This window comes from Eupeodes corollae, chromosome 3 (assembly GCF_945859685.1).
Source record: "Eupeodes corollae chromosome 3, idEupCoro1.1, whole genome shotgun sequence".
NCBI classification, from domain to species: domain Eukaryota; kingdom Metazoa; phylum Arthropoda; class Insecta; order Diptera; family Syrphidae; genus Eupeodes; species Eupeodes corollae.
The window spans coordinates 85,082,871-85,110,635 of NC_079149.1; the positions used below are offsets into that span (position 1 = coordinate 85,082,871).

A 27,765-nucleotide genomic window follows, 5' to 3' on the forward strand; every position below is an offset into this window, starting at 1 on the left:
TTCAATTTAGTCTTGAAACGTAGCTCGGGCGAGCAACTTTAGCGCATGTTTTTTTGTCGTTTTGAACACAGTAGTCTTTTTAATTTATTTCTTTGGAAAGTGTGTGATCTAATGGTTTAATATATGTATATGTTTTCCTATTGTTGTTTCACGTGAAGCAAAAATAAATGCTAAAAATTGGTTATTCAAACATAAAATTAACGCAAAAAAGCCGGTCAGATATTTTCTATTAACATAGATGAACCAACATCCAGTTAGGACCGGAATTTGAATAAGTCTACACAGAATCGTGAGCGACAATCTTCTGAGTTACATAACTTCTTTAAGACTAAAAGTCGTATAACATAGCCACAAACTTATATATATCCGGTTTTTCGTATCTGTTGCACATGTGCATCATAGTTAGTGGTGTTGTAAGAATCTTTGTGCGTTAATACAATTATTATTATTATTAAACTATACTTGCCTCACTGGTTCGAGATTTTATTCGATTTATAATTTATGAACAAGAATTTTTGAGAGTCAAAATAAAGAGGTCGGTTTCTTTGGAATAGGCATAATAAATTATTAAGTCTGTTAACTTTTAACTTAAGACAAAGTGTAAAGAAGCTAAAGAGTGTTGCGATGTTTGTGGAACGATATGTTTGTCGATCGCCTATAATGCCTCATCAACTTCGGCTTGGGGTTTTACTATGCTGTTGGATTGGGATTGGATTGTTGACATTAGCGGCATGCAACGATAATCTTCGTGTTGCATACGAATGGAAAGAAATCGACTTTAAGTACCCTAGTAAGGAACAAAAACAGCTGGCAATCGAAAGTTATGAATTTATACCTGAGAATGTTATACCAGTTGGTTTGGAAGTATACCGTTCAAGGCTGTTTGTGACGCTGCCACGGTGGAGGGAAGGCGTGCCAGCTTCGTTGGCTTACCTTGATCTTAATGGTAAGTTTTGAATTAAGTTTTATTTTGTCGATCGAGCTTGGTTGATTGTTGTTATAAAAAAAGATAGTTTCAATATAGTTTATTTTAGATTGTTTAAGAAGTTCGAAAGTAGTTCAGTTGGTTTGAATTTAGGCACCAAGTTGAAACAAAAATATTGTTTTTTTTTTTTTTTAATATGACTAAGCCACACCTTTTTGCTAACGGTTTTCAGCCATATTTTTTCACAGAATTTTCTTTATTAAACTTAATTTAAAGAAGACCGCTTAGTAAAAAATACTTTATACTCGTTTGCAAAAATGTATAAGACAGAATTTTAAGACAAAACTTTTATTGAACTTTTATAGTTACATATTTAGTTATCTACCTGCCTTTTTTATGAAGTAGGTTAATTTATAATTGTGTTAGAGTTCTGCCAAATATATGCCCCAAAATCTATTCATGTAGTTTATTTTGTGAACCTACTTTCTGTTTTTCTTTGCTTCTCATGCCCAATCACAATGAGAAGTTTTATGAGGTAGAATTGACTAAGATGATTTTTAATGAATGAATGACTCATGACTCGAGCTGTATAAGCTGGAATCCAGATGTACATTGTACGCATAAGATAATTATTAATGTAAAAATAAGAACGAAACTTTGCTAACAATCCGAAGATTATGTCGAAAAATTACAATTTATTTATGTATTTAATACATTTTGATTAAAATAGTGGTAATTTATTTATAAAATATGTACAACTTGTTAGAAAAGTTTTCTTTTTTTTGCTTTTGAAATTGGTGTTTTTGGAAAAAATTAAAAAAAAAAAATTAAGAACAATAATTTGATGATGGGAAAAACATCAGAAAAGATCTTCGCTGTCAAATGTTATTTTAATTAAAAGTTTATTGAAAAGACTACATCAAAAAATATCTATCAATTCTCCATAAAAAAATAAACTTGTTAATCTTTAACAAAAGAAAATAATTATAAAAAATCTTAGAAGTACTCGTATTTCCTATTATAATAGAAACGAATTAAGAATGTTATTTACTTCCCACAGAAAATTACGGTAATCGGTCCGATTTGTCGAATTGGAAATGTTAACTCCACGTTTCAAGCTCCCTAGAATCTAAATAATAGATTTTTAGAAAGATATCTGTGCGAGCGTGATGTCTCAAGAACCAGTGGAGATATCGGCTTGAAATAAATTTCGTTATACAGATAATAATGCAGATATATACAAAAAAGTTTTAGTACCAGTGGCATGATGGTTAGCGCGTTGGACAAAAAGGCAAAAGGGTACATCATCTCTACTCTTTGTTGCCTGGCCTGAAGCAATTTAGACCATAATGAGCGCGCTGCCGGAGACGCGCCTAAAAGTCCTAGTTGTGAATGTAAATTCATTGATTAGAATTGGACGAAGAGCCAATATGTTCCAATTCTTGAAAGACTACATTCCCGATGTGTTTATGGCTAGCGAAACTAAGCTAAACCACAACCACAAATTGACTCATAAAAATTACAATATCGTAAGAAGAGACCGGCCCGACTCCACTCAAGGGGGCGGTGTCGCTCTCTTTATACGAAAAGGCATTAATTATAAAGTCATATACAACAATGAATTGCGAAAGCTCAAGACGCTAGAAGTTTGCGTCGTATGCATCTCTCTCTCTCAAGGGAAGCGGATGTATATGATTGCGGCTTATGCGGCTGGAGCTCCGCAGGTTACTTACTTTGCTTCAGAGCTCGAGATTCTTTTTAGGGAACTTAAACTGAGCTTGGAAGAAAACTATTTCATCTTGGCCGGTGATTTGAACGCAAAACATGAAGATCGGGGAAATCATCTTTTTATTTTGATGAATCATTACAGCGTTGAATATGGCGTCGACCTGTTGGCTACTGAAAAGCCATCGTATCCAAGAAGCGGCTCCTTTCTGGATCTTTTGCTGTACGACACTAGACTGACAGAGTTACAGACAAAGTGCGTAATCACCGTCGAAACTGCTTGCAGACAGTCGAGTACGACAGTGATCACTGCGGACTGGCTGCCATAACGCAGATTCCGAACGAATGCGTGGAGTTTTAGGAATACGTTGCAACGCACTCTTACAATTACAGTAAGATGCGTTGGCCTCGTTTCACCAATGCCCTAGCGAGAGAGTGACATAAGCCCACCAAACCAAAGAAACCTGACAAATACAGAAATTGACCAATATTTACAACTGATGGACGAAACAATACAATGAACGATGGAACGAACAATACCAAAGTACAAAGAACGGGACCAAATGGACGCTTACAGAAACGCGACTATTGACGCACTTCGCTGGCACAAGAGTGGCTTACTGACAAGACTCAAACACTTGTACAGACGATTTACAGAACCACTCGACTTGGAGGTTAGGACAATGAAGTCGTCAATAAAAAATGTCAATCTCTTGATTTAGGAGAACTACAGGTTATCAATTAATAAGTAGAACCTTAATATCAAATCAATTAATTCCAGTGACCCTAGTATGTTCCCTAAAATCAACAAGATATTCAGAAAAAAGAACGATAATGACCTTCCGTGTCTGAAACTTCAAAGAACTGAAGAGAACAGAGACGTACTCAGGACAGCGCAAATAGATCCAGAAGAAGCCATCTTTGACGATGAATTTTACATAATTGAAGATCCGAAGGAAAAAGTGGAGGCGGTGGGAGCTGCTTTCCAGCAAGTGCACAAGGTGAATGTTAGCATTCGCCCCAACCACGACCTGAAAAACAGAGCCCTACTTAATCACTTTTACCTTCGAAATGATACGACACATTGGCGATCTGAGAACCACGGTTTCATGCGGTTCAATGACGATTCCTTGGCAAATGCCATAATCGCCGAGCAAACGTTACCAAGTCCCTTGTTAGTGACGAAGGTTGGGCTTCAGCTCATCTTCAACTCAATAAAAAACAAAAACTCAGCAGGTGTGGATGGTATATCTAACGTTGTACTAAGACATTAACCGATGGAGGCAATTGATATTTACACCACACTCTTCAACAATGCACTGAATAATGCATATTATCCAGTGCATTGGAAGACCGCTGTGGTTAATCCTCTCCCGAAAAAGGGGAAAGGACAACTCCAACCCGTCAAATCTTCGGTCGATAAGTCTTCTTCCGAGCATCAGCAAAGTTTTCGAAAAAATCATTAATCTGACTAAGTGGGCTGCGGACAACAAAATAATTCCGGATAAACAGTTCGGGTTCAAGGCGGGTCATGACACAATTCATGCTGCGTCTAAACTCGTTTCTGATATCCAATGGAATAAATCAAAACAACAATGCACAGGTGCTGTTCTGGTAGATTTGGAAAAGGCCTTTGACACCGTCTTTACCTAAAACTGAGCAGGCTTGGCATTAGCAAGCCATTGTTGTATATACTTTATGATATGCTTAACGGTAGAAAGTTTGTTGTCAAAAGTGGCCATGTAACTTCTACCACAACATTCTCAATTAAAAATGGTCTTCAACAGGGAGCGGTGAACTCGCCGATTCTCTTCAGCATTTACACCAGCGATCTGATAGGTAGTCTTACAAAGTCAATGGCGTCCGCCGACGATCTAAGTGCGTACAGAACGGCCCGAAAGGTTGAGTTTAATAGAATTAGCGAGACATATATTTCGACAGACACATAAATGCTGCTCTGAACAGGGCCAGAGGAGCCTTCGCTTTGAAGAAACGGCTGTTTTACAGCAGTCGGCTTGACCCCAGAGTGAAGGTAATTTGCTACATGGTCCTGTATTGTTCAACATTGCCTTTTCCCAGATGAAGAGGTTTCGGTTCGAGCAGCAGTGTTTACGACGCTGTAGGCTGTACCTTATATCGCTTATATCGAACAGCCGAATCTTCTTATGCGCATTACTATTCCAACGAGGTCCTATACAACGGGGCATGAATCAACAGAATTGACAATTTCGTGGTAAAACTCGTTCGAGGTCACATTGCAAGAGCTATGTCTTCGGGGCGTTCTATCCGAGCGACGCCGACGAGTATTTTGAGAGTGCACGCTTTAGTGGCTTCATTCATCCATAGGCATTCCTCTTTTTAAATAGATGCGGTCTGATACAGGATACATTGGCAGTTCCGCTAATCTAACACGATAGAAGGCGAACCGTGGATAAGCGACTAGTGTACAATCGGGAAGTCATGGCACAAGGCTGCGTCGGAACTGATAGGGTGAAGCAAGAGAACCAGTTTTCTTGGCTTCATTCGGCACTTGATATAGTGGGTAGTTGGGATGGGGTTTAAAGCCTTGGCCGGCTTACATACTTGTTTTATAGTTTAAATGTTTAGTTTTAAGTAGAATAGGCATGGTGGCACAAAAAATACAAAAAAAAAATATTAAAACAAATTAAAAATATAATAAAAAAAAGACATGGAATAATACAAATTGTTAGAAAGTTAGATTCGCTGCTGTGGTTGTTCTAGTTTTAAGTAGTTTATAGGTAGAATAGGAAGTTTAAGTTAGCTTTAAGTTTTATATTAAGGACCTAATTTTAAGTAGTTTTTAAGTTTTAAAAAAAGGATATTGATATTATTTTTTTTCAAATTTTCTTATAAATTAAAAATAAATAAAATGTAATTGAAGTAAAATAGATCTTAGGACCGAAAGGCATTAGTATTAAGTATTATTGTTTAACTTAGAGTGTCCGACCAGTAAGTTAGTTGTTCGTCATGGTTAATTAGGATGGTTTTATGAATTCTTTTTCTAGCTTTAAGATAGGTAGATTGAATTAATTAAAATGAATTTAAAAAAAAGCGCCTTGGACTGTCATGCCAGAGGTCTTATGTTCGATTCGTGCTTGTGCCATCTGAAGTTTTTTTTAAAGGGTATTGCCTCTTGCGTGGAATTGACAAATTCTCCAAGAGTACTTCTTGTCGTAAAAAGTGTTTTCTCAAAATTTTCCTCTCGGATTTGGTTTAAAGACTTAACAAAAATGAGAGGGTGGTTTTTTACCACAAAAATTTAACAATCTTGATGAAACCATATTGGCTTCAAACTAATATCATCTTTTAAAAAATACCGTCTCCTCCGATGATTTGGCAAATCATCCTCGAATATTTCCTCTCTTGAAAAGCGTTCCAAATTTACCATTCAGAGTCGGTTTCCAAATTTTAGGTCCTCTTTAACTCCAACAATACTCGCACAAAAGGTTAAATTCTAAGAACCCGATGAGGTGATAGATTGGCCTTGAAGTCGGATTCGAACTCAAGCAAAGTATAATTTAATTGTTAGTTGATTAGTTGATTAGTTTTTTTAATAAGTTGTGTTAAGAGTAACAGTACAAAAAGAGTTTGTTAGAAAACTATATACAAGATTTTAATTTACCTGAGAGTTGAACGTTATTACCGTGTCATTAAGATACTTATTTTATGCACAATACTATATTTAATGTTTTATGTAAAACGGTTCTTTGTCAAATTGGAAAATGAATAAGTAAGTAATATTTCCTTAAAATACAAAATTGAGGTCGATATGGAATTGAAGCTTGTAGACAATTAAGACTTTGATAGTTTTTGCAGGGTCAAATGAAGGTATAGGTTGGTGAAGTAAAGTTCCGAGCTTGAAGTTTATGACACTTGCAAACTTAACTACATAGTTGCATTGGTCTAAATTTACGTTCAAAGAACACAGTTGCCAGCAAATGAAGTCCCTTATATGGTTTTTTCCCTTTTTTTACGGTCACGTTGGTGTCTCGACACTATTTAATTAATTTGATAATTAGACACTGTGTAGTGTGTAGTATTTAGAGCAGATTTCCAATGTTTAGGGATAGACAACAGACTAATGCTGGGCAGAGACAGAGACCCGTGTAAGAATTTACGGGTAAGGGTTGCTGGTCCATGAGGAGTTGGATAAGTTCCTCCTCTAGAATGACAGAGAATGAGACATATTTAGGCACTGAAATATTCATAGATTGTATTGGGTGTAGTTGTTGTAATGTAAAGTAATGCTGTCTAAACCTGCTCATTCACTTACACTGGGGGACATCGTGAATACAAATTACCCTCGGAATGTTTTCCTCTCTGAACATTGGGAACGTACAGCTGTAGACAGCTAATTAGAAACACACATTGTGTATACTTTGAGATCAGTTTCTTCGCTTAGTTATTTATTAATGGTTTTTTAATTTACGGTACTTTAGGGTATACTTTATAATACAACAATATAATATAATTTAATATATATTATATTGTATTTTTCTTTGTATAACAGTTTTATCAAAAAAAGGAGCCTCAATTTTAAGATATAATTACTTCAAAATTAGGTTAGTATTTTGTTGTGACACCTCTTCACTCCTTGGATTCAATGCCTGTAGTACATTAGGAGTAAAGTCTTTTAAGTAGCTAAAATGTTCGAATTAAGAACATCAAAGTCGTGTTATTTTTCAATACAGTTAAGTAAACATCCGATTAAAGAAGTTCAATTATTTAAAGGTCCTTACTTTCTTTTAACCATTCAAAATTCGTAATATATCCATCCTAAGTTATTTTTGTCGGATTCTAGAGGTATGATTTGGGTCTTTAAGTTGCAAGAGTTTCCATATGAATGCAAATTTTCATCGGGCTAACTAGTCGTTTTTCTTAGAATTCCTAGGTATTTTACATCTGTCAGTGTCTAATTTATTTGAAGCACTGTATGAACGTAATTCCAAGAAAAACGAACGCAAACTTTTGATCAAACCATCTTATTTCTTGGTCACTGGTAAAACCTATTTCGAATTTATGACTGTATACAAATCGGATGGGGGAAGATGGTTACGTGGTCAGCATGAAAGTGGCTCCATCAATAGTTTGCGTTTGTTTTTCCTGGTACTTTTTTCATACAGTGCTTCAAATTAATTAGACGCTGACCGCTGTAAAATATGTAATATATTTTTTTTCTAGGGAACTTTATTTCCAGGGAGATTCCCGATTAAGAAAAAAAAATTTGTGGAAACAAATAATTCCGAAGAATATCAAATGTCCATTGAGATGATAGTCCCCATTAAGTTTATATTCAGAAAGAGTAAGGAAATAATGTAACAAAGAAACCAGCATAAACTCTTTTTTAAAGTAATTGACTGGTACATTCTATTTTACATGTGTATTATTTACTAAATAAAAAAAATCTTCTAGTCTAACCAAAAATTTTCCATAGAAAATTATAATAAAAAGTTTAATTCAGTGCTGTTAATTTGTTTATAATATTGCTTACAATCAAATGTAACTTTAATTTTAGAAAGGTATGACAGCTTTTGTCTGATGATGAGACCATTTTTTGGGTCTGAGCTAAACGCGCCTGAACTGAAAAGGTCAAAAGAATTATTTAAATTTTATGACTTTATTATTCATTTAAATAAATACAAAAGTGATATTATTTTTTTAATTTGATTTCTCCATAAAATATTGTGACAAATACTTATGCCTTTATTTCTTTCGAGACACACAACACATTCTTGAGTTTTACATACTTACGTTGATTTGATTGAAATTCTGCTGAAACTTGTTTCATGTTTTATTGCTCACATCAAGCAGGTAATTCCATTAAATTTATACAGTCTAAACATTTGTTAAAATTAAAACAATCTGGTTCTTTTTAGGGTAGCCGCAAATGGTTTTAGTTTATGGATAGATTATTGACCCATAAATTAATATTGTACGCGAAATGTTAAAGTCTGAGAATTTCTTTATTTTAAGCAGAAGAAATTGATATCGGAACCAAATAATTATCCTGTCTCCTTACAAAAGTAGCGCTGTTAGTTCCACATATTTTGCAAGGGTTGGTTGGGATCCTAATTCTAATGTGCAAATTTCAAAATCCATCCATGTCGTATTAAACATTCAAATTATGTTTAGAAAAAGGGTATTAAATACTGAAATTTTCGACTGGATCATCTTGATATTGACTTTGTCTTGATTTCTTTTTACACAAAATAAAATAGTTATCTCGAAATGAAATAAATTATTAGACTTGATATAAAAACAGCAAGCAAAAAATAGTTGTTCTGTCTCAAAATTTGAACTTGTAAGCTTGATGTATTCATGGCTGGATTTAGAGGTCCAGAGGCCTCGCGGCAATAAAGAAGCGGAAGCCCCTCGCACCAAATTATTTTCAAAATAAAGTAAACCATTTTTTCACTCGAGTTTTTCAATAAATATTTTATTGTGAAACCAAGAAAATTCCTTTAGTACAAACGCATATAAATATAAACGGAAAAAAGAATTATCTGAAATTAAGTTTTGGGATTAACGAACGGAACCTTTCGAGCTTTTTTCGCAGACAAATCGTTGATGATTTTGTTGAAATCCAATTCTCGGAGTAAATCGTTTTCAATGCTCAGGAGAGAAAGCTTCGATAGACGGTTTTTCCCAGAGTTGTTCGAAGCCTATTTTTTATAATATTCATTTTTGAAAATCAGCGCTCTCCTGTACAATTTGTTACAAAAAGCAAATACATTCTCAGCTCTGAAATTTTGATTTTCGAGACTTCGGTAGTAAAATAGTTCCTGCGATTGATCTGATACATAGTGCTTTTCCTTTTCGTATTAGTCAATCAAAAACACAAATTGAACCAACTCATTATCAAGACTAGGCTCTAAACCATCTGGATACACCTTCACCAATGCTTCTGCTGCAGCGTGCAAATTTTCAGCATCCATTCTCGATGTGATTTAGGAATCCAAATTTTGAACGTACAGCTTCACAGGAATGCAATTTTTCAGTTAGAGAAACGGATAGCTGGCTAATCACTGGAATGAAGGCGGATACTTTGTATTTTTTCTTGGGTGACTGATTTGCGTCTTGTGCTTTCACATAATCGAGCGGATTCAACCTCACATTTCCCGTTCTGGTGCGGGTGCGTAATTGTACATATTCATCATTATGGGATATTTTTTTGGCTGCTTGTTTGTATTTATCAAAATCATTTCTTTTGGATTCAACGAATGATTTCAATTATTCTAGTGTACGCATTGCCGATTCAAGAATCATTTTTGGGTCTTGTTTGTAGCGTTGAATAGCTCCAAGATATCGTTCCAAAATGTTGCAAACAAACCGGTTTCGACTTTCGAGACCACTCATCTTCTGTAGAAGATGCGTTGCTTCATTCCTCACGATGCGATGTCTTTTTGCTCTTTATTGGAAGATAAAAAAAAAACACATATCAATGGAAAAGATGTTTACTAATATTTACTAGTTGGAATTTGAAACAAACATTTTCCGAAGTCTCTATTGTGGAGGCACCCCTAAATCCGGCCGTGGATGAATATACTATACACTGCCAACCACTAGAATAAGGTTACACATCTTGGAATCGATTTCGCTTTTTATAGCTGGTGGAAGTGTTGGCCCCGGAAAATTTTACTACCTGCTAAATAGGCACGTATTTCACCATTACAAATTAATACAAATAAAGCGCAAATTATGAACGAGCGTTGGAGTTTCCTAACACCTTGGATGAGCCCATTGCTAATATTTCCGTGCAGGAGTTTACAAGTGCTTTGTTTTAAAAACTTTTGTATAGAATAAATAAGAAACATATATGGGCTCTGCAAAGACTTTGACAGCTACAGAAAGCGCAAAAAAAAGATGCTTTGAAGAATTTAGGACTCTCAGGACGTGAAAAAGCAAGGAGGATTAAACGAAGCAAGAAAGTTGTAAGCAATTAATTGCTGATCCACAAAAATATGGAACAAATTAAAAAAAGGTACAAGAACATCATGAGAAGAGCGGTTAATTATACGGCTTGCCTCAAATTCCACTCTACTAACGGAAACAAAAATAAATGATTGCTGTAACGGTCATTTCTAAAAATGAAAAACAGTTTTAGATATGTGTTGATTTTTCAAAATGACAATAACCCCATTCCCACTTCGAGGGTTGTTAGAAGTTGAATTCAATTAGAAGACGTTGCATGGTTCCCATATTCACCGCAATTTAAGATAATTGAAACCGTTTTGCCAGGGCTTTCTCGTAATTGTTATGAAAGTGGCAGACAATTTGAACGCAAGGAAATCTTAATCGAAGCTTTTCGTGATTCCTGTGTCTTATTTTCTAATATTCAAAAGTTCTTACAAAGTTTATAGGGTCAAATAACTTTTTTTTTGAAAATGCTATAAGAATATCGAGTGTATCTTCTACTGTGTGGCACGTAGCACCGTCTTTTTGAAACCAAAAATCCATTCAACAGGCCCGATAACGATCGCCATTGACTGTTTTCTCCTTGCTCATTTTCGAAGAAAAATGGCCCAATTATGCCTCTGGACCAAAATCCGCACCAAACAGCGACTCGTTTTGGGTGTATCGGCTTTTCAATGTATGCGTGTGGGTTTTCTGGGCCCCAAACGCGACAATTTTGCTTGTTTACATACCCTCCAATATCAAAATGTGCTTAATCTTAAAATATGATTTTTTTTGGCAAAATCGGCATAAAAGTAATTATCTGTCAAATCAGACATGATTTAGTGTTACCATTCACGAAATAAGCACTAGTTGAACAAAAGAACGTTAGATGGCGGATTCTATTAGCGGATTCTAACAGCAGAGCTCGAACTGTGAAAAAAATAATTGTATATCTTTTTTAGCTCTGATCGTTCAGAGCTTCGAATTCGTGTTTCATTTTTAGTTCTGAACATGTAGAGAGATTACTTACTTACTTAAGGTGGCGCTACAGTCCTGTGTGAACTAGGGCCTTACCCAACAAACTTCTCCATCTAGCTCGGTCCCTAGCTAGATGTCTCCATTTTCGCGCTCCAAGTTGGGTGAGGTCACCTTCCACTTGTGTGCGCCACCTGATCCGCGGTCTTCCTCTACTGCGCTGCCCAGTGGGTGTGGATTCGAAGACTTTCCGGGCCGTAGCATTTGTTTCCATGCGCTCTACGTGACCCAGCCATCTTAGTCGTTGGACTTTTACCCTTCTGGCTAAATCTACGTCGCTGTACAGCCCGTACAGCTCGTCGTTCCATCTTCTCCTCCACTCCCCTTCGATGCATACGGGACCGTAGATCACACGAAGAACTTTTCTTTCGGAGCGACCTAAGGTGCTTTCATCCGCTTTTGTCATAGTCCATGCTTCTGCACCGTAAAGCAGGACGGGGATGATAAGGGTCTTATATAGCAAAACTTTGGCTCCTCGAGAGAGGACTTTACCACTCAATTGCTTTCTTAGTCCAAAGAAACAGCGATAAGCAAGAGTTATTCTTCGTTTGATCTCAGCGCTGGTATTGTTTTCTGCGTTTACAGCGGAGCCTAGGTAGACGAAGTCCTTGACTACCTCAAAGTTACGTCTGTCAATGGTGACGTTTTTACCAATACGTCGGTGTTGTATGTACTTTATTGACGACAGCATGTACTTTGTTTTGCCCTCATTAACCGATAAACCCATTTTTGCCGCCTCTGCTTCAATACTCCCAAAAGCCCCATTGACATCACGCTGAGTTCTTCCGATTATGTCAATGTCATCAGCATATGCCAATAATTGGACAGACTTTTGAAAGATAGTGCCTCTAGTGTTGACGTGTGAGCTCTGCACTATTCTTTTAAGCACGATGTTAAAAAAATCACATGACAGCGCATCACCTCGTCTAAAACCTTTTTTGACATGGAAAGGTTCGGTTGGCTGTTTCCAACCTTTATGGAGCAGCGTGAATTCTCCATGGTCATCCTGCCAAACGGACGTGTTTGGCAAGGATGCCAAAACTAGACATGGTTTTATACAGCTCGTCCCTGTAGATGCTGTCATATGCGGCCTTGAAATCGATAAATTCTTGGGTTTTTTTCCAGGATTTGCCGTAATGTGAATATGTGATCAACTGTGGACTTTCCTGGTCTAAAACCACACTGATAAGGACCTATTAGGTTGTTGACGATGGGCTTTAGACGTTCACATATTACGGCAGAGAAGATTTTATAGGCGAATTTAAGTACACTGATTCCTCTATAGTTGGTGCAGTTTAGAGGGTCTCCTTTCTTCAAGACAAAAGATTAAACGGATTAAAATGCTGAACACAAACAATTTGATATTTGAAAGCCGGGAAATTAATAAAAAAATCATCGTCAAAACAATAAAAATGGCGGAAGAGGCTAAACTAACTGCATATAGCATTTTTATGAATCAAATTTATTTCAGGCGTCAAATGGACCAACACTGACTGTTTTTGAAATCATGGTTGTTTAGTGCTTAAGTTGTTTCATAATTAAATCAGAGAGCTCTGAACATACTCTGCTCTGAACTCTACTCTATTCTGTTTGCTCAGACTCTGCTCAATGCTCAGCAGAATATACAAAAACTCATACAAAATATTCTACTTATTATTATAGTTTACAACTTACTTACACTGGTTATGGGGCGCTATTAAGTTATGTGAATGTGAAGAGTCGAATTTGTGTAAGGCTTTCCGAGTTCGGTTAACACAGTATACACAGTAACCCAAGGCGGCCTATCACCAATAACGTTTGTTTGAGAGTTTTTAGTTTGAAGCCTAATGAAAAGCATGGTCAATACCAATGCTTCACAATCGATTTAATACCATTTAATGGATTTCTTTAAGTTATCAAGGACAAAAAGTCGCAAATATGCAAATTGGGCAAAGAAACTTTCATACGTATTAGGGGCGTTTGGTTGACTACATTTTCCATTGCTAAAATGGCATACACACAATATAAAAATATAACTTTTTATTGGAAAACTCTGAAGATACCTGAAATAATGAATTTCAACAAATTTACTTGTACGTCTAATTAAACTATTTTATTCCTAGTTTACTTTCTCAAAAAATGTTAACCATTGATTCGAATTTTTAATGAATCAATGTCGGCTAAGATAATATTCTGGTTCCTCACAAAAATATCATTAACAAAATAATGAATTTTCCATGTTAAAAATTTTATTCAAAAAATTGTTTGAAATTTTTCTTTATCATTATTTTTATTGAACTACATTACTTGGAATAAAAAAATTACATTTAATAACAATCCTGTCCACGGTACACCAACATAAAATTTAAAATTTTTCCACAAAGTTTTCAACTAAATTGTGACCGGGAGACTCAGAAAACCAATACAAAATGCTTCAAGATCTTTTGCTTGTTAAGGTGTGTTTTGGCTCAATACCTTGTTAGAATATCAATACCACCGGCACTCAGTATACGGCAACATGGCCTTATTAGGAGCTTCGACATACTCTGAAGGATACATTATATTCTTAATAGGGTATATTGCACCACGACATGATAGGAGAAGCAGGTAAATTTTAACTTTTACTTCTCCATATTTGTCAAACCTTTGTATACGGCGCCGAACAGTGGACCGTTTTGATTTTGTGGTTGCAAAAATCATATCTTCTAAACGAATCAAGATATTGCTTCAATTTTTTTTATATACAAACACTAAATTTCTTGAAAACTATCGTTTAATTCCGGGGAAATGTGTAATAAACTCATCATTTCTGGAGAGTATCGTTCTTTCAGATCTCTTAGACTTCTAACATGCCTTAAGGAAGAAATAAGTGGATCCGAAGAGGTTGCAAGCATGTTAAATAGATCCTCATTCTGCCGAATCCTTGAAACTTTACACGTATTCTGATATAGATTTTTCTTGTAGTCTTTATTTTGGCATTCCTGGGTTTTCTTCTGACAGGTCTCCGAGTGGTAGTGATTGATATCCAATGATATTTTGACTATGAACCAATATTTTGTGTAGTGTACTTTGGTTTTGAAAGCTCTGCCGTGTTCATAGTATACTGCCCAAATTTTACTGCATTTACTACTTCTCTGCAATTCAAAACGTTCATTATTACTTTTAGCCTCATTATAATTTCTCCATTGACTCCAGGTATTCGAGCGGTTGCACCTGAATGTTTAAAAAATCTTCTTGGCGTGTTTCCGTCATAAGTGTTTCCATACTTTTGCTTTGGTTTATCCACATCAAGGCCAAGCTCACCGCGAAAACGCCTTTGGATCTCTTGTTTTCTTCTTTTGTCCGCCTCCTTGGTGCCAATCATCAGTACATTCTCCTTCTTGTCGTTTTCAGTTTACACAAGCTTCAAAATAAATTCCATGGACCTGATTCTAGCGTGCAGTGGAGAGATTCCATATAAGTAATTATTATTTTGTGCACTTTTGCATATCGAACATGACCGCGTAGACTTTGTTTCCGTTAATTCGTTTAATACTTTTCCGTCTATCATAGTTAAAGTGAACCCGTGATTTACAGTTATAGTTGTTTCTTCATTAAGTTTATATATTGTTGGTTGAATATCTGGTATTTGACTTTTAATATTATTGACTGTGGAAGCAGAGAAATCGTACTTCCAAAGAATTTTACATGGAAAAAGAGGAGACAAAAATGACTGAATTCATCAATTCAAATCTCCCTAGTTTAGTTTGATGCAAAATGACGCAGTTGATCTTTTGGATTTATGTGAAGAAATATATAAGGATTTTGAATCAGTTGAGATCTTAGCACCACTCGGTGAACATTTTTTTCTATACAATTTGAAAGAGTGTGCAAAAAGTAGTGTTTCCAAAAACATTAAATTAACCATTAATTTTTTTTTAAATTATCGATCAAAATGAGCAAAATAATGACACCAAATATTAGGAAAACAAAAACGAAAAGCGTTTCGAAGCCCTATTTCTACTTTTTACATACAAAGTTAAGAAAAAATTAAAAAAAATTATCATCATACAAAATCTTCAACTTAAGCTTGCTCTATAAAGCATAACAATAACCCAAATTGAATAATTTTTTTGATTACTCAAGCTCCAAGTATTTGTGAATCCAATTAACCAAAAAGTTTTGCATTATAGACTCACTCGAAAAAAAAATATTGCAAGTAGTTTTGTATAAACGTGCCACAGTGCGGCGTGGCAGTGTGTCGGATCAAGGTGTTTTGGGTCCTCTTATACGCACTCTAGGCAACCCATGAAACCAAACTGAAGGCCATGTGCCTTAAGTAACTCTACATTTTTTACCGCATGCTTTTTATTAAAAAGTTATTTTTTGCAAAAACAACACAACCTCCAAATTTATGAAAAATATTAAATAATAAAACAATAACACAAAAAAAAAAACAATTCAAATTTCAAACCAATTTTACTTATATTTCCAGATAACACAACAAAGTCACCAGCTCTTATACCGTTTCCTAGTTGGGAGGCTCACGACATCTACGAACCCTCACCTGAATTGGTATCGCCGTTCAGAATTCGCGCCGACAGATGTGGTCGTTTGTGGGTATTGGATTCTAGAATTTCCAATATTCTAGAAAAACCCGCTTTGTTTGGACCATCTCAACTTTTAGTCTATGATCTACACAACGATAATTTGCTAAGAAAATATGTTTTCCCAAAGGATCACATGAAAGAAAAGTCCTTTTTTGCTAACATAGCTATAGAAGATGGCGATTGTGACAATACTTTTGCATACGCAAGTGATTTAGCAGCTCCAGGCTTAGTTGTCTATTCTTGGAAAAGTCAAGAATCGTGGAGAGTACATCATAACTTTTTCCATCCCGATCCACTTTCTGGTAATTATAGTATCGGTGGAATTAATTTCCAGTGGGACGATGGTCTTTTTGGATTATCTTTGTCTAAAGCCCAACCCGACGGTTATGCGACCCTATATTTCCATCCCCTCAGCTCTACAATGGAGTTTTCAGTGTCCACAATGATATTGCGTGACAAAACCCTTGCCACATCCAATCAGATCTACAAGGAATTCAAAATTCTCGGATCAAGAGGCCCGAACGCACAGGCTGGTGCGGCTTTCCTCGATCAACTAACTGGAGTTCTATTTTATGCTTTGCCCAATTTAAATGCAGTTGCTTGCTGGAAAACATCAAACCGCGCTTACACTATCAAGTCACAAGGCCGTGTTTACATGAGTCCTGTAGAAATGGTCTTCCCAAATGATGTGAAGGTCGATGACCAGGACCGTTTGTGGGTCCTTTCCGATCGTCTCCATGAGTTTATCTACTCTGAATTGGATCCGGATGATTTTAATTTCAGAATTTTGACGGCTCATGTCAAGGACGCAATTGAGAACACTGCTTGTGATATCAAAACAAAACCCTTACCGGATCTTATAAACAAACTTGGCGACATCCTACGACCAAATCGAACAGTATCGTCTGCCGGCAACATGTTTGTTTCTCAAGCTTCGCTGTTGGTTGTTGGTATTCTCTTAAGAAGATTTTTGTTTTAGATTTGTATCTAAAGTATTTGTATAAAATATTAATTTTAGTATAAGCTTACTTAAGTTAAAAAGAAAAAAAGTTTTGTGTTTTAAATTCTAACAGAAATTAATGAGTTTTGGTACTGTAAATAAATCTTAAACAACAACACTTTTATTAACTTTTGTATATTCAATAGTACAGTGTATAGAAATATGTAATACATTTTATTTTTAAACGTTCATAGATTCAAATATAGATACACACATAGCGTTCTTTAGCATTTAATAAATGTTTGTGTTATTTTTAAGAATTGTGAAATATTTTTTAGGACGTTAGTCATAATTTTAGATTTTTAAGATCAGATAGAAGAACAAATATAAAACAAAAAATGAAATTTTGCCTTGCATTAATTGTTTTTGTTTTTCAAAATCTATTTTTATCTATTGAAGAAACGTCCAAAGTTGTGTCACTAGTGTTGGATCGTCTTTCTTCTTCTTCTTTTTCAGCATGAAGGCGCTTTTCTTCTTTGAGTTGTATTTTTTTGATGATACCTCCGAAAATCAATAATGTGATCTGCAATACAGTATAGAAAATAAATTAAATACAGAGAAGCATCTAAAGGAGACAGAGGCTGGGCGTAAACACCATCGCCAAAAAATAAGTTAACATTAGCGCCTTGGAAACTTGAGAACCAATATTATATTTTGTTTTAACGCAAATGACCAATTTAAGATATTTTTGAGGTATTCAATCTGCGGCTTTATACATGCCAAAGTTAAACCGTTTGGTTTCGAGTTTTTTTGTTTTAATTTTAACAAATCAAAATTATTTAATTTTTTGATTTTGATTTTTTTTGAAGCTTTAAGTATTACATTATTTTACTATTCACAGCAAAGTTTAAACAAGTTTATAACTTAAAATTAAAGTTGAAGTTTAGATTGAAGGTAAATCAGAAAAATTGGACGACTGGGTCGAACAACCTTACTCATGTCTTCAAAGAGTCTATTTAATAATGCTTCCTGTATTTTAAGATTCAAAAATGCGAAAAACAAATTGTATCAAAAATTTAAAATAATCTTTTGGTTAATTTTATAAAAAATTAGTATTTTTGATTTCTGACCAAAAATCTTGTATGGAGACTAGTGTTATTTTTAGTCTTAAAAATGAAAAGAACTCCTAACGCGAATCGGGTCAAAACCCTAATTTCTAAATTTGAAGACAATCGATCCAATGCTGTGTGTTGTTGGGGCCAGTACAGACATTCAGACAGAAGACGGACGGAATTGGGGGACCCACTTTTTTGACTTCTTTACAATCGTAATGTCATTTTTAATTAAAATCTTGAGTTCGAAATTTTGTACGAATGCAAAACTTGTCATATTAACTATACTCGTGCATAAATATGTTGCAAGTAAAAACACAAAACAATAACATGAAGAAATATATACACATATTTAACATAATTAAATAAATAAATAATGAACAAAATTAATGGGTAAGTGAATAAATAAGTAAATGAATAAGTGGAAAAAATTAACCAACAAAAAATAAACAAATAAATGAATTAACAACAAATAAATAAATGCGTACATAAATAAATTAGTAAATAAACAAAAGCAAACAAAAATCGGTCTTTTGAATGTTGTAAATATGAAGCTAAATTTAGGATATATTTCGCAGGACAATATCGTTCGTCCAATTTAATAATTCTTTTAAAAATATATTCGTTCGTTGAAAAATGCCAAAGAAGGTTTAACATAATTTTTAACAGCTTTTTTTTGCGATGTTTGCAACCTTCGGTTATGGCATTTTTTTTTTCTGGTAAAAAAGCGAAAATTGCTTTATTGCAGTTTTGCAAAACAGAAGAAAGAACTGCATGAGTATTGGGCCAAGAATGGATTCTTGAGGCGTGCATGCAGTCCACACAAATATTTCCGAAAGAGACAACTAAAGTTCTTGACAATGGCGGATCCAGGGAGAAGGTCGTAGGGGTCATTAACCCCCCCCTTGGCGATAATTTGTTTGTATTTTTGTAGGAATTCCCTTTAATTCAAAACTAATCGTATTGAGTCAATGGATATGACCCCTATTATATTTTGAATTATTTATTTTTTGTAAAGAAAACAAAATTTATATTCCACTTTCTAAGCTTTGTTACAAAAACTTCCACTTTTACTGAGGGCTGCACCAAGAACATAATATGAATCTGACATTCAGTCCTATTCCAAAAACTTAGCACAAATCCATAAAATTCAGGGGGGGTCATATGAGCCATAAAGCTTATGCAGTTAAGTTGTGTAAATAAACATTTGTCAGTAATTTAACGGCATTCACCAAAAAGTGGTTTGTTATCAAAAACATTTAAAAATTTTGTAACCTGAGTAAGCTTTAAATTATTTTCATAAAATTTGTTTCCAAGAAAAAGAGCAAAGGTTAAGGTTTTTAAGAAGAAACCTTGAATAAGAGATCTTCAATTGTATATTAAGTTTCCTTTAAATTCCTGAAACTAGCCTTCAATTCCATCTTATTTTTTTTATGCACATAAATAGTGAACATTGAAATGACTTTTACTTCCGTCACATAGGGATTATGTATATGGCAACTATTGCATTCGTAAAAAATTTCGAATTAAAGATGATATTACGATGTTAGAAAAGTCAAAAAAGTGGGCCCCCCATTCTATCCGTCTGTCTGTCCGTCCTGGCCCCTATGGCATAAACCACTATGCCGATTAGCTTAAGACGTTTTTTTTCATGTTTTAATACTAAAAACAACAGCAGTATCCATACACAGTTTTTGGTGTAAATTCGAAAATCCGAATTTTTCTCAAATGAACTGATTTTAGAACTTTCTCTAATTTATTTAATTCGGCTTCTTTTTCTATTTTGGTATTGCTCCAGAAGGGTACCCCTCATAAAGAGTAAATATGTCCCAAAAACAGCAGAAGTGATACTTTTGTTAAACTAATGGCTAATTTAAAAACACAATGCAAGTTTCATATCTATTAATTTAAAAGCTTTGAGTCTCTTGAGAACTGAAGTGAAAAGAGATTCTGAAACGTGTAATTTGTGATTGCCATACAAAAGTTTCTTCCCAGCCCATTTGTTTACCTTAGTTTGTTTTCAGAGAAATGATGTACTTAAATGCACTTATTTCCTTAAATTCAAGAACCAAACATTTTTCTCTCTACAATTTTAAAGTTTTGTTGACTCCTTTAAGATGAAGCATCAGCTCCAATCTACGAGTAATAATAGACTCCCGAAAATTGAGTCCGAAAAAACTATGTCAAAAAAACATACTATTCTTGATTTCAGATTCTTTCTCATTTTCTGGGTTCTTCAATTTTTGTAGTGTTTTTCGTATTAATATAAATGGCAACAAAAAAGAATATTTTTTTTTTGAAGAAAGCAAAGTTTTAAACATTTCTCCATGAAAGCAATAAAAACGCTCAAAACTATTGTATTTTCTATTAAATTAAATAGTTAGACTATACCTGGACAATAGCGTTCTAAAATAATTTAATAACTAAAGTTGTCACTTTAGCCCTTGAAATGTGTACATTTAAGGTTAATATGCACATTATGTTATTTAAATTTTGTTAGCCTTCTTTAAAGTACATTTTTAAGTGGTAAGTAAAAACTCGTCCATATGTTAAATGCTTCACCCATCCCTGATTACAAATCTGAATCCGCCCTTGGTTCTTGATGGCAAAAAGGACTTAACAATTTTAAGACCTATGCATGGGAAAATTAAGCATTAAAAGTTTGTGTAAGAGTCCGTTATATCAGACACAATCAAATGCTTTTTCAAAGTCAAGTTAAACAATACCAATACCTTTACCATTGATAATAAAATTAATCTTAATGATTTTGGTTATTCGATCGATTGGGTACTATGGTTCGCTCGAAATCAAATGAGCAAATTGTTCAGAAATCAGAATATTGTTATTGTTACTGTGTGCCATGTGTTTGTTTTTAATTATTTTTTTCAAAACGCTTATTTAGAGAAGTTAGTAAGCTTTGGAAGATAATTTACAGGATGGCTAACGTTTTTCCCATGTTTCAAAATTGGAATAATTTTATCCCTTTTCCATTCTATTCGAAAGAGTGCGTCAATAACAATTACAATCGTTGATCAAATACAAGGAATGCAAAACTAAAGGTTCCACATATTGATATTTGTTGGTGAGTTTACTTTCTATAAACTATAAACAAACAATGAAGCATTTTAATCAATTTCTTAAGTGGATATATCGAAATGAAGATAATAAATTGGGTTTTAAAGATAGTTTCGTAGTTATCCTAGACAAAAACTTCAAATTAAGGTACGGCTGTTTCAAGTAGTTGTTTAAGGTACAAATTTGTTTTTAACAAATGTTAATTTATTATTTGTTAAAGGTTGTACAAATTACAAAGTGATAGAATAGGGGCTTAACGGAAGAGACACCAAAATGTCAATACTTTTCTACTGTTCCTTGTTGACTTAAATTTATGGGATATGTAGAAATGAGAGGTTCAATTTCTTCGAAACTAAAGTCCCAATTTAAACAATTTGCAAACAAAACTTTCGGCATTATTCAATTTGTCACATCCGTATTATTGAAAGATAAGAATAAAATCCAAGAGAATTTTTCAGAAATAATGAAAGGCTTTTCCGGATTAGGGTTGAAAAATCTGTTTGGAATTCTCTTCCGTTTGGCATGTCGTTTTCATCGCTAAATTGATATATAATTGAAAACTTATCGAAGTTTTTAAATCCTTCAGATGTACTTAATGCATTAAGTAACATTCATTACAAACCTAAATAGGAAGTATGATTTGATTTTGTATCAGTATCTTTCTGGGAGGACCTGATAAGATACTCTTCACTCAATGCAAAGAATACACCTTTGGTGCAACCTTAGACATCAAACGGGCCTTTAACAATGTCACTAATAGTGCTATTTGAAAAGCCCTAAACTCCGTCAACATAGAACAAATGTTGTCAAACTGTATTGATTGTATCTTCAAAACAAAAATTATAAACTCAGAGATAATTGACGGCAGGTTACAACTAAGGACATGCAGAGGTACGCCGGAAGGTGGGGTATTATCTGCCATGCTTTGGTTATTAGTTGTTAACGAAATATTAAAAGAATTAAGTGGAAGTGGATTAAGGGTAATTGCATATGTAGACGACATTGCTATAAAGGCTTAAGAGAATTTTATAGCTACGTGATCTTCTACAATTCGGTCTTAATACCCTCAGTAATTGGGCCAGTAGGTGTGGACTGAAGGTTAGCCCTCTTAAGATATAACTGGTTCTATTCACGACAAAACGAAACATTGCAATTATGAACTAAAACTTTTCATGGTGTTTCCCTACACATTACTGGTATGCCTTAAAATCCTGGACTGGTTCTCTATCGTAAATTAGACTGGAAAGAAAACACCAAAGAGAGATTGAGAAAAGCCTCAGTTGACTTCTTTACCTGCAGTAGAATTTTTGGTAGACAATGAAGCCAAAGCCCTAAAACGATTCCTTGAATGTACACTGCCATTGTAAGGCCAATATAAACATACGTATGTTTGGGTTGGTGGCCAGTCTTTGAAAAGGTTAACAATCTTAAAAATATTAAAAAAATTCAAAGAATTACATATATAGGTACTATCAGTGCCATGAGGACTACACCAACAGCAGCACTAGAGACATTGTTTTCACTCGATATATTCGTTAATTCTAAACTGGGGCGACCAAAAGCGAATTACGTAACACAGTGTAATAACTGAAAAAGGGCTTTCTTTGGTCACAAGAACATACATAACACTTTTAACGTAGACACTGCCGCTCAGGCAGACTATTTAAAGCTGTACATAGAAATGTCCACATGGAAGGATTGGATGGAAAACAGGGTAGTACAAATAAATCATGTATCTGTCTTTACGGATTGTTCTAAAACGAGGGAGGGGTTTAGATGAGGCATACTTTCATGTAATGCTCCCCTAGAAAGATCAATAAAGATTTAAGGCTACTATAATGTATTTCAAGCAGTACTGTCGGTTTCTGAAGCCGAAAAGGATTTTTCTTAATACAATTTGGAAGACAAATGTATAGACATATTTATCGATAGCCAAGTAACAATCAAAGCCATTTCCGCCACAGTAACAAAGTCAAGACTGACGTATTGAGCTTCGTTTACTCAGAAAAACCAACGCGATTCCCTCTGTCGGGTCCTTGGACACTGCGATATTGACGTTAATTAAGAGGCAGACAAATTGGCCAAAAACGGATTAATTCTAAGTCCAAGCCAAATGGTATTAATGATATACCAATAGAGCAGGTAAATGAAAGTTCCATTGAAATCCCAAACAGCAGGTGGACAGCTCTTGAAACTCTTGCAGAGTTTCTAGGCCAAAAATTTTCAAAGGTAAAACAAAATTCAACTAGGTAGGCCTCAACTATCCTTACTAATAAGTCTCCAAATGTAAAAAAATGGGTTCTGGCTCATCTGATTAACGTAGAGGATGTGAGGACAAGAAGGAGGAAGATACCTTCCACTTTCTCTAAAAAGGAATGCCCAAGTCTAGCCTAAAGAAGAATGACAATATTAGGAAATTATTTTTGTGAAGACTTTTGTGACGCCTTGTCCTTGCCACCTAAAGGCAGACATTCTTAAATTTTCCCAGACATCAAGACGGTTCAGGGAGGTGGTGGTGTAACAGTCTAAAATATCAGACACAAGTTGATACGTTAGCTGATTTAAAAAATACAACAAGTAATTGAAATAAATTGAAAATAAGAGACGTCAGTGTTTTGTGTGTTTGAAACTACTCTACGATCACCGTCATCAAGTGTCAAACTTTCCAACGTCCAAGGAATCAATTCTTAAACATTTCTTTCAACACTCGTAAAAATTAAATAACTTTCCGCATCAGAATTTCACTTTAAATGTTATTTATTATTTATTATACTTCGGATGGCTGTTCCGTAAATAATACGGGTTATGTTAACTTTCTGGTTTTGGCCCTTCACAAGCAACTCCTATATTAAACTATCTCAGATAGCTGAGGGGTATGAGTAAAGATTTGTTAGTAGTTTAATGACATTCACCAAAAAGTGTTTTGCTGTCAAAAACATTTAAAATTTTTGTCACCTAAGTAATGCTTTAAGTTATTTTCATAAAATTTGTTTCCAAGAAAAAGAGCAAATATTCAGGTTTTTAAGAAGAAACCTTGAATAAAACATCTTCAATTTTATATTAAGTTGTTAATTTCCTGAAACTAGCCTTCAATTCCATGTTATTTTTTATGCACATAAATAGTGAACACTGCAGTGATTTTTACTTCCGTCACATGGGAACTATGTATAGGGCAACTATTACAAACTAAGCCGATTAGCCTCAGGCTTTTTTTCATTTTTTAATACTAAAAATAACAGCAGCCCCCATACAAACTTTTTGGTGTAAATTCGAAAATTCGATTTTGTTCAGAAATGAACCGATATATTTTTTTAGAACTTTCTTTAATTTTTTTCTTATCTCGGCTTCTTTCTACAAGAAAAATATATTTTAGTATTGCTTCAGAAGGGTACCCCTCATAAGGCCGTTATTTTGTTTTCAAATTTTCTCTTAATCAACAGATTACAATAATCTTGTCTTTCAATGCAAGCATTTTTGATGATCGAAACATTCATTATTTTTTTTATGGCATTTAAATTTTTTAGAAAAATTTACTTTGGAGGTATTGCAGTCGGACAACATATTTCTTTCAAAATTGATTTTCTGTTATATAAAGCTTTTAGGATCGTAAAAAATTTAAGAAATCTATATTATTGAAGTGGATTTACTTTAGATGTTCTAGAACTTAGATTTAAACACTAATTTCAAGAATATAAATGTCCCAAAAACAGCAAAAATGACACTTCTGTTAAACTAATAGCTAATTGAAAAACACAATGCACGTCTCATATTTATTAATATAAAAGCTTTGAATCTCTTGAGAACTGAAGTGAAAAGATATTCTAAAACGTGTCATTTGTGAAAGCAATAAAAACCCTGTAAAATATTGTGTTTTGCTGTTAAATATGGCATGTTTAGAAAACTGTTAGAACCTTAGAATGCTTTCATAATAAATTAAATAGTTAGACTATCCTTGCTGGACAATAGCGTTGTAAAATAATTTAATAACTAAAGTCACTTTAGCCCTGAAATGTGTGCATTTAATGTTAAGATGCACATTATGTTATTTAAATTTGTTAACCTCCTTTAAAGAACGTTTTTAAGCGTTAAGTAAAAACTTGACTGTATGTTAAGCGAGTGACCCACTTTGATTAAAAATCTGGGTCCGCCCTTGCTAGATACCCTGATTGTTTAATATATATATTTCAATACATAAATAAATATAACATTTCAAAACTTACGTGCTCCAAAATACCAATAAGTCCAAGAACCGATAGGCCTAGCAGAAAACCCAAAGTCCCTCCCATGTCAGCAATAAATTGTGTTGTATCGTAACTTGGTCTGTCTTCAATCATCTTTATAAAAAAATAGGCATATTTTCGTTTATATATTAATTTTTTAACAATAAAGTTTATGTTTCAAATAACCGTTATAAGCTTAGATGTATAATAAATCCAAATTTGTGTTGTTGGTTTTGGTTGAATAAATGGTTTGCGGTTTTGAATATAAGTTGAAAAAATTTTCGAATGGCATGGCTCAACACATTCACAATTAGGATTATCTTCGTTATTGTATTTACTTGAAAGAAAAATAAACAGAGATTAGCATTTTAACAAATGTTAAGTATTACAAAAAAATTGTTTCTTTTAGCTTTTTTTATGGCTTAATTATAATAGTATAACAAATCATAACATTGGAATATAAATGTTATACAAATAAAAACAAATTCTATTATTTAAAATGAAACTTATCACACTTTTGATAGGACACTGTGAGATTTTTCATAGAATCATAATTGTGGCAAGACTCTTTCTGCACACTTGGCATCCAAGGACCTGTACAACCAGCCAAATTGGTGACCTCCCTCCAAATGCAAGTCTCCCCGCACTATATAAATAGTTTTAAAACATTCAATTAATACCCTACTATCGTATATGTATCACACAAAATAAACTACCCGGAAGTCGCTATAGCCTTCGTTAGAATCGCAAGCATTGTCGATTGTAGGAACTGTTGAAAAATGTTGACTTTGAAGCTTGATTTCAATTTCTTCATCAATCTCTGCAAAAACATATTCCACACGCCCGGATGCTTTCATATTGATTTCTAAAATATAATTTAAATAAAAGTTTAAAATTTTGTGTTATTATTACCTGTAAACTCTTCCGCCGCATCATGGACAAACAAGTGCCACCCAGGTTCGGCCTCATATTTGAAGCTTTCTTTTTTCAAAACATGATGAGTTAACATCATGGAATAGCCTGAATTTTTTGAAACTCGCTTTGATGGAAATTTTGCCCTTACGGTGTAACATCGTCCAAGATTAAAGTGTATACTACTTGTTATATCGACATCTATGAAAATAATAAAACATAAATAATAAAACGTTGTTGACTTTTATCTTTAAAGCTGATTATTACTTGTGTCTTCGTTATTGTATCCACACAATTGAAATGTTTCCTTTTGTTCAAAAGTACCATTGACAAACACATCAATCAAGGGAATCTTTTCGAAAGGAAATGAACTCCAACATTGGGTGTATTTTGGATGGTAACAACTTTTATCATTGAATAATTCCTAAAATTGCAAGTTATTAATATAAGATTGCTATATTTTAACAAGTTAGGGGGGGTGAATTGATTTATGTTGTATGTATTTGAAAGATTTTATCTTTAAAGCTATCTAGGTAAATTGGTGAAAATTAAAAATAAAGGTATATGGTCAATGGTCATGGTTGGGAGCATGTAGGAATCCCGCATTTTAAAATCAAGTTTTAATATATCCCGAAAGAAAAGTTTTAAAAGCCCGTCTTCTAAAATACCGATTTTCTTAAATCCCGTCCTTTAAAGTCACGCTTATTCAAAATACCGACCAATTACAATCCCGCTTTTAAAAATCCCTTCAAATCCCGACAGTAATAAAATAAATATAAATAAAAAGCAGGATTATAATAAACGGGATTTTAAAATCGGGATTTTAAGAAACGGGAACATAAAAACCGGGATACCGAACCCAACCCGTCATATGGTTCATGGAAATATGTTCTTGCTTTGTCTGTTTTTATTAAAAATCATACTTCAAAAACAGAAAATAAAAGAAAAAACAATTCTTAATTATTTTTGGAAAATTTTAGCTATGCCAAATGTAAACGGTTTTAAATTCATTTGTTTTTAAAGCTAGCACACTAAAAGGGTTTTTGTATATCTTTAATATGCCAATGACACGGTGTGAGCATTAGAAAAGAGGGAATGCCCATCAAGGGTTAACTGGTGGATATTCCTAGAAGCGTGAGTATTACGGTTAAATTGCTTGAGGGAAGGAATGCAACTGCCTATTTTACTAGAGCAAAGTCCGTTAAAAAAGTGCAAGTCCGAAAAGTTTACGACGATGTTCTAGTAACGTTATCAAGTTATTGATCTTAGTTTGTTCAATTATTTTAAAAACTCTCTCTCGAGATTATTAGCTTTGTGAAGCAAGTGCCACTTATAG

General features: G+C 34.1%; 2 protein-coding genes across 2 annotated transcripts in view; one reads left to right on the forward strand and one right to left on the reverse strand.

The window, feature by feature from the left end:
• Positions 1 to 17,530, forward strand: LOC129951172 (protein yellow). The gene is made up of 2 exons (XM_056063202.1): positions 1 to 946; positions 16,056 to 17,530. The coding sequence occupies exons 1-2, from the start codon at positions 625 to 627 to the stop codon at positions 17,147 to 17,149; spliced, it is 1,416 nt and encodes a 471-aa protein (XP_055919177.1). The 5' UTR covers positions 1 to 624; the 3' UTR covers positions 17,150 to 17,530.
• The window catches only part of LOC129951173 (degenerin unc-8), a 14,611-nt gene continuing 4,342 nt past the window's right edge, over positions 17,497 to 27,765 (reverse strand). The window contains exons 3-9 of the mRNA XM_056063203.1: positions 26,697 to 26,853; positions 26,430 to 26,630; positions 26,234 to 26,382; positions 26,033 to 26,163; positions 25,704 to 25,854; positions 25,518 to 25,631; positions 17,497 to 17,693 (exon numbers count right to left, since the gene is read on the reverse strand). Of these exons, the coding sequence (XP_055919178.1) occupies positions 17,544 to 17,693; positions 25,518 to 25,631; positions 25,704 to 25,854; positions 26,033 to 26,163; positions 26,234 to 26,382; positions 26,430 to 26,630; positions 26,697 to 26,853 (1,053 nt within the window). The 3' untranslated portion in view covers positions 17,497 to 17,543. The remainder of the gene's footprint in view (positions 17,694 to 25,517; positions 25,632 to 25,703; positions 25,855 to 26,032; positions 26,164 to 26,233; positions 26,383 to 26,429; positions 26,631 to 26,696; positions 26,854 to 27,765) is intronic.

Bases quoted from the DNA above. Each gene is read 5' to 3' on its own strand.
- LOC129951172 (XM_056063202.1), top strand. From the start codon at position 625: ATGTTTGTGGAACGATATGTTTGTCGATCGCCTATAATGCCTCATCAA. The intron at 947-16,055 runs GTAAGTTTTGAA...TTATATTTCCAG, and splicing joins GGCTTACCTTGATCTTAATG to ATAACACAACAAAGTCACCA.